Source organism: Abramis brama (genome assembly GCF_963993115.1).
Source record: "Abramis brama genome assembly, chromosome: 14".
NCBI classification, from domain to species: Eukaryota; Metazoa; Chordata; class Actinopteri; order Cypriniformes; family Leuciscidae; genus Abramis; species Abramis brama.
This window is the reverse complement of record NC_139976.1, coordinates 1,169,162-1,176,977: the sequence shown is the minus strand read 5'-3', so window position 1 is coordinate 1,176,977 and position 7,816 is coordinate 1,169,162. Positions and strand designations below refer to the sequence as shown.

Here is a 7,816-nt window from a genome sequence, read left to right as displayed (position 1 = left end):
AATGCAGCATTAGGAAGATTCAAAGGTACGGTGACGCTTCTGTCTCCTTCTGCTCTTCCCTGATTTCCTGCAAACGCTTTCGGTGTTTGTGTTTCTTCGAGGATGCTTGTGAGGAGCGTTGATAAAGTGACATGAATTATGGCATATTAACATTTAAGGGTATTTCATGTCCCAAATCTGTTATATTTTGTACATTACTCAAACACCACTGTTCAAAAGTTGGTACGTTTTTGAAAAAAGTCTCTTCTGCTCATCAAAGCTGCATTTATTTGATCAAAAATACTGTGTAAAATAGTGAAATATTATTATAATGTAAATCATCTGTTTTCTATGTGAATATATAGTAAAGTGTAATTTATTCCTGTGATCAAAGCTGAATTTTCAGCATCATTACTCCAGTCTTCAGTGTCACATGATCCTCCAGAAATCAGTCTAATATGATGATTTGATGCTCAAGAAACATTTATGATTATTATTGATGTTGAAAACCGTTAATATTTTTGTGGAAACTGATACATTAGTTTTTCCGGTTTCTTTGATGAATAGAAAATTTAAAAGCATTTATGTGAAATAGATCTTTTGTTACATTATAAATGTCTTTACTGTCACTTTTAATCAATTTAATGCGTCTTTGCTGAATAAAAGTGTTAATTTCTTACTGACGCTGAACTTTTGAACAGTAGTGTAGTACTAGGCTTGTTTCAAGGGATCTGATTGGCTGTGTGTCTGCCCCGTTGCAGTATGGGAGTGCGAGTGATGGACACCTCATGGGTTTCTCGAAGAGGTTCCTCATCGTCCCGTAAGAGTTCGTCGACGCCTCCCAGCGTTCAGCCGCTCTCTGATTCGCTGAACCCAGACCAAACGGACGATGTCTCCGCCTCCCCCTCACAGACTCCACCCCCCATCAGCAGCGATAGGACCAGGTATACCGAGACGACCAATAGGAATCCAGAACACATAATGCTCAGTTCAGCCAGTGGAGGACATCATATTATACAGTCAAACCAAACATTATTCAGACACCAGATATCATTGTTGATATTGTTTTACTAGTGTGTGCAGGACACTATAGTTCATTTATGTAAATGAGGAGAGCAAGATAAAGTAAACTGTGACATATTACACCCAAAAAGTCTTCATTCCAGTATAAAGATTCTTCGGACACTTTGAGCTGATCATGTTTTGCTGAAGTGTGTTTTCTGTAATTGCTAATGCTCTTTTTACACACAGACTGAACAAAATGAAGCATTGCTTGGTGATTGGTTGAGCTAAACTGGTATTATCTAATTGTGTAGTTAAATTTAACAGCTGACAGATATTCAACATAATTCATGTGTGAGACAGTCTAACAGAAGGACGGACAAAACCAGTCAAATATCCACTGAGTTCATAACTCTGAGTTCTGCTCATATTTTAGTACCATTTTCTAAACTATAGCGAATAAACTGTGATAATGAGAGAAATGTTGAAGGCGTCTGAATAAAGTTTGGTTTGACTGTAGATCACACTTGAATCTCATATAAAGCAGTCCAAATAAATAACATTTGTGATTTAAAGCATAAAGTAAAGCAACGAAATGTTCAGTTTTGATCATGTCTAGTTGGCTGAATTGAAGCTCCTGTTTTTCTCCTGTCCTCTTTCTCTCAGTTATCATCATGTTTTTCCAAACCTGTGTGTTTAGTCATTATTCACTGAATCTCTTTCTCAGTGTTTGAACTATTCATCATTATTTTGATTGTGTGAATCCTGATTATATATTACTTTATGATCCTGGATATCTCAGAATGGATTACTATAGCGGATTACTATAGTTTGTTTCATATACATTTGTAGCCATTATGCATGTTACCATGTTTTAAAATGATAAATGTTAATTATTGATTATAATATTATTTATTATGTAATTAATCATTTAGTTAATTTAATAATATATAATATAATTGAATAAATTATATTAAATGTCATACTATTTTTAATATATATATTTACTATATGTTTAATTACAATCAATTATTGATATTAAGAAATATTTCTAAAATTATTTATTATCATTTGTATTAAAGTTTATTAATATTATATATTAATTGTAAATAAATAATTACTTAATGATAAAAACAATTTTAATATTAATATTTAATCATATTTATTCATTAATAATTGAATTATAATTCATTAGTATTTTACATTAATTAATATTAATTTTAATATAATTTAATCAATGATTAATTAATATTAATAAATAATAATTTTAATAATTCATATTTTTAACATTTACTATTTGTGTGAATAGTCAATTATTCATATAAAAATATTTCTCAAATTAATTAATAATTACATTTTTAATATTTAGTATTTTAATTCACAATCAAATAATTATGATTATACTAATAACTATTTCTAATTTAATCATAAATGTTAATTATTTAATTTATGTAATTAAATAATAATTAATATTAATAACACTATTTTAATGATTAATGCTTAATAATATTAATTATAATTTATTAATAATATCACTAAATCAATGATTAATTAACATGAATAAATATTAATTGTATTCATATAATTAATTGAAGTACGTCTGCACTGTAGAGACAACTGCACTCATTAACATAACATGCTGTTGACGTATCGATCCCTGAATATTCCTAATATAACATCACCACAGAAAAGCTGTTGATGGAGCTGAACGTTTCGATCCCAGAATATTCCTGAATCAATAAATAAATATTTCTTATTTAATTCTTAATATTAATTCATTAATGTAAATAAATAAATACTTAACACTTTTAATTTTTTATAATATTTATTAATTATTTATTTATAACGTCACCACAGAAAAGCTGTTGATGGAGCTGAACGTTTCGATCCCAGAATATTCCTGATCCCTGAATCCCACACACACGACAGCTCCTCCTGCTCTCAGTCCTTTTTTATCTGTCAACCTTGAACATGTTTGCAGCTCAGAGGATTATCGGGAGTCCTGTGTCGTGTGCCGGTCCCCTGAGGAGGAGAGGCCGCCTCCTCCATACCCGTTCCCTTCTTCCTCCTCCTCCTCCTCCTCTTCCTCGTTCTCCACGTTCTCCTCGTTCTCTCTCCCTCGTCCCGTTCCCGGTCCCGAGTGTGTTCCTCTCCCGGTGTTCCCCCGCTCTCCACTCCTCCTGTCCTCCACCTCTCTGGACATCAACTCCAACCCTAAACCCAGTGTCCTGCACCTGCCCAAACAGGGCTCGCTGACCTCTGACCCCTGCCCCCCGCACGCGACCCCCCCGCCCGTGTACATCAAACCCCCGCTCGTTCTGCCCCGCCACGACCCCTGCTATCCGAACTTTAGCCCTCATGCTCCGCCACCGTGGGCCGGTAATCCAGAGAGAGGACTCAGAGCGCATAGGTAATATGCCAGTTGAACCTTTCTTGAATACATTTCAAAAGTTATTGGCCAAAAGAGCCATTTTCCAGATCTCATGACCTGTAGGTGGCGCTGTTCCCAAATTTGGCATGGCCCCTCGAATCATGGTTCCGATGAAGCGTACCAATTTTTGTTTTGATTGATCAAACTTTGGCCGAGATACAGCCTCTGAACCAATTTTGGGTCGACTTCGTTAAGTTTGCGACGCCATAACTTCAAGCTTCTGACTTTAAATATTATTGATCACCAGTTATGCTCAACAATCGCAAGATGATTATCAATAGGCCCTGATATACTCACAGCAAATGTCTTTTTCGTTCTATACCTTAGTTAGCCAACTAACTACTGTAGTTAGCGTCAACCAGTGGATCTCTGAGTGGAGGCGGGGCTCATTTGCATATTCATAGAACTGCGTATACTAAATGAGGCAAGGGTGTCGAGTTACATTCAAGATATTTTAAGGCATGAAGATTTTTTTTAAAGGAAAAAAACATTTAAATATTTCATTTTGGTGATCAGAGACTTTGATGAATATATTGAATATGAATATGTAAATATGTGCTGCGCACTTTTCTCTCAATAACAAAATAAATGCACAACAAAAATGAGAAAACAGCCGTTCAGAAAGCATCTGATCGTAGCGATGTGGATATGTTTGCAGCAGATCTGAGATTCAATCAAGTCACGTTTATTAATACATAACATTGCTTTAAAGCAGCAGCTTTACAGTATTAAACATGAAAAACAGTGTCAGTGTCGCGTCACGACTTCAGTTTCACTATAAAGCGTCTCTTCAGTGTCTTCATGTTTTACTCGCGTCTGAAGAACAGAAGAAATGAACCGGAAATTTACACCTCAAAGAAGGCGGAGCCTCAGAGCCACGCCCACATATTACATCATCACCACACGGACCAATGGGAGTTCAGAGGCGTTTACCAGCCAGTGAACAAAATGTATATCGGGGCCTTTATATTAACTGTTATGTTCAGTGTGAAGTTATTTAAAAATAAGGTTTTCAGTACAGTAACATTAAGGTTAGCATTCAAAACTCTTCTGTTATGATTATGCTCAAGAAGATTTTCTTAAATCTTTCCCTGCGCTGCTTTATGCATTAAAATCAGCAAAAATCCCAGCTGGCAAATTCAGGGATTTTTATCTTTGCTTTTGACCTGCTGCCACACTAGCATGGATATTTCTTTCTGAAATGTATTTTTGGTATCCACATACACTTAACTTGATGTATTTATTACTTATTTATTTGTTGTTGTTTTTTTCCCAACATCAATAAGTGGAGATTTACCTCAATTCTGGGAACAAATGTGTTGCCAAAAATACACGATTTCAGTTTGGAGGTTTATTAATTTTAATGTTCAGAAGTCATAGCTGAGACTGTGGTGTGTGTGTGTGTGTGTGTGTGTGTGGTTAATGGATGTTTGTGTTTCTGTCATCAGCACTCAGAAGAATAAGGAGCTCTCACCTGTGATTGGTCAAAGAGGAATCTCACCAACAGCTCCCTCTGGTGGACAGAACCAGCTCTCAGACCAGAGTCCTCACACACTGCGTAAAGGTGTGTGTTCAGCGTGTGCATGACTAGACAAAACAAGCAACATGATAAAATAGTAATGCATTGAAAATAGTAATCGACGCATTGATTTCAGCTTCATTTTTAGCATCTAAAAGGATTAATTTTTTTAATTAATCATATTTCTATTTATTTCACCAGTCCCTAAATGATTATAATTTTTAGTATCTACATACATTTATTTATTTATATATACTTCAGCCATATTCAGCTTGTGTATGAATAGAAAGTGACTGGAAATAAAACAGCAAAGCATTTCAAGTGAATTTAGTTTTTTTAATTTGCAATTAATATGCAAACACTTTCCCTTCAGAACGTTCATTTTTAACAGCTAAAATATTAATCATATTTCTATTTATTTCATCATCCCCTAAATTATAATTTTTAGTATCTACGTACACTTTACCTCTAATACTTCAGCCATATTTAGCTTGTGCATGAATAGATAGTGACTAGAAATAAAAAAAGTTTTTAAAAAAATTAAATTTGCAATTAATATGCAAACACTTTCCCTTCAGAACGTTCATTTTTAACAGCTAAAATATTAATCATATTTCTATTTATTTCATCATCCCCTAAATTATAATTTTTAGTATCTACATACACTTTACCTCTAATACTTCAGCCATATTCAGCTTGTGCATGAATAGATAGTGACTGGAAATAAAAATAAATAAATGTAAATTTGCAATTAATAGGCAAACGCTTTTCCTCCAGAATGTTAATTTTTTTTAGCATCTAGAAAACCGAATTCTTTCTCTTTTTCTTTCAGTTTCCAAAAAGCTGGCCCCCATCCCTCCCAAGAGTGTGTTTCCTCCGCCGGATGTGTCTCCGGGTCCGTCTCCGGTGAGTCTGTCTCCGACTCCTCCCAGCACTCCGTCATTATACAGCTTCAGCTACTCCCAGAGCTCGCCGGGACACGGACACACACTCTCGTCCCCGCCTGCGCTGACCGGCACCCTGCCCAGATCCCGCCCCACGGCCAAACCCCCCCGACACAGACCCAACCTGCCCCCCCCACAGCCTCCCGGCGCCGGTCTGAGTCCGCAGGAGCAGGAGCAGGAGGAGCACGCGGGCCTGCACGGGCTGGCAGCGGCGGAGAGCATGTCCACAGGTACACCCGTCAGCGTGAGCACATGCAGAGCTCAGTGTGATTCTTAGGATGAAAGTGCCTCTGTTATGCTTTTCGAATATTACCTTTCATGTATAATAGAGCTGTTTGTTATGGAAGCTTATTTCCGCCACGGAGTAAAACATTTTAAAAGATAATTGCAACTTTTTATCTCACAATTCTGACTTTTTTTCTCACAATTGCGAGTTTACATCTGGCAATTCTGACTTTGCAGACCTTTTACATTCTCAAACTATGGAAACTTGTTTCCGCCACAGAATAAAAAATAAAAAAGTTAATTGCGACTTTAAATCTCACAATCTTTATAACACACAATTCTGACTTTATATCACAAAATTCTGACTTTATAACACAATTCTGACTTTATAACACACAATTCTGACTATATAACACGCAATTCTGTCTTTATATCTCACAATTCTGACTTTATATCACACAATTCTGACTTTATAACTCGCAATTCTGTCTTTATATCTCACAATTCTGACTTTATATCACACAATTCTGACTTTATAACTCGCAATTCTGTCTTTATATCTCACAATTCTGACTTTATATCACACAATTCTGACTTTATAACTCGCAATTCTGTCTTTATATCTCACAATTCTGACTTTATATCACACAATTCTGACTTTATAACTCGCAATTCTGTCTTTATATCTCACAATTCTGACTTTATATCACACAATTCTGACTTTATATCACACAATTCTGACTTTATAACTCACAATTCTGTCTTTATATCTCACAATTCTGAAATAAAAAGTGAGAATTGCCAGATGTAAACTTGCAATTGTGAGAAAAAAAGTCAGAATTAGGGGATAAAAAGTTGCAATTACCTTTTTTATTTTTTATTCTGTGGCAGAAACAAGCTTCCATAGTTGGTGAATGTAAAAGTTCTGCAAAGTTTTCAAGATCAAAGATAAATGGAGTTTTTCTCTCCTAAAGAAAGAATCGATTCTGAACTAAAACGAGTCGTCAGTAATTCAGTCTGTGTGTGTCACTTCCTGTTACATACCTTTGTAACAAATTTGCATAATTTCAGCCTATGGCTGAGCAGCGTCTCTTAGCTCCGCCCTCAAACACTGTAGTGTATCTGAGACTGGAGAGTTTGGTTCGTGTTGTTCATGTGGAGAAGACGCTGTTTTCTGAGATTGATACGGTAAAACCCACGCCATCGTCACTGTTCGTATCACTGAGATCAAGAGCTGAGATTCAGATATGATAATGAGCGTTTGCTTTCTGACCAATCAGAGCAGAGCAGCTCTCAGAGAGGCGGAGCTTAGAGAGACTGAATCCTTGATGAGGAAAGAGCTGAAGCTGCAGTGGAGATTATGAGGACATTAAAGTGTGTTGGACTTTATATGCATGTAGAACTATTGTAGGAGACTCTAAAACAACATTATGAGCCTTTAATAATAGCATAATATGGGCACTTCAAAAAACAACTCCAGGTGTGATGTGTTTATAAGGCTGCACAATTAGGCCCAATTGATTTTTTTGAATATCAATATGACAATATGAATCAATATCAATATGAATATAATAATATTATATTACTAATTATTATTATTAAAGATGACATTTCCTTTAACAGTGTGAGCCAACGTGAAGATGAAGTTATATCGTCGTATTGCACTATTATATCGCCTTGACACGATTATAAATTGACTGAAATTAGTTATATTAT

The 7,816-nt window shown here is 35.5% G+C and overlaps 2 protein-coding genes across 4 annotated transcripts in view; one reads left to right on the top strand and one right to left on the bottom strand.

Annotated features, from left to right (window-relative positions):
* Positions 1-1,165, bottom strand: part of ascc1 (activating signal cointegrator 1 complex subunit 1) — a 163,320-nt gene extending 162,155 nt beyond the window's left edge. Inside the window, exon 1 of the mRNA XM_084135076.1 lies at positions 1,162-1,165. The gene's annotated coding sequence lies outside the window, so the exon portion shown is untranslated. The remainder of the gene's footprint in view (positions 1-1,161) is intronic.
* Positions 1-7,816, top strand: part of arhgap44b (Rho GTPase activating protein 44b) — a 47,818-nt gene that overhangs the window by 38,266 nt on the left and 1,736 nt on the right. For 2 of the 3 annotated variants that reach the window (XM_084135065.1, XM_084135067.1), the window contains exons 17-20: positions 8-25; positions 741-923; positions 4,861-4,976; positions 5,764-6,105. In XM_084135065.1, the coding sequence (XP_083991191.1) occupies positions 8-25; positions 741-923; positions 4,861-4,976; positions 5,764-6,105 (659 nt within the window). The remainder of the gene's footprint in view (positions 1-7; positions 26-740; positions 924-4,860; positions 4,977-5,763; positions 6,106-7,816) is intronic. The other variant, XM_084135066.1, reaches the window with a different exon arrangement.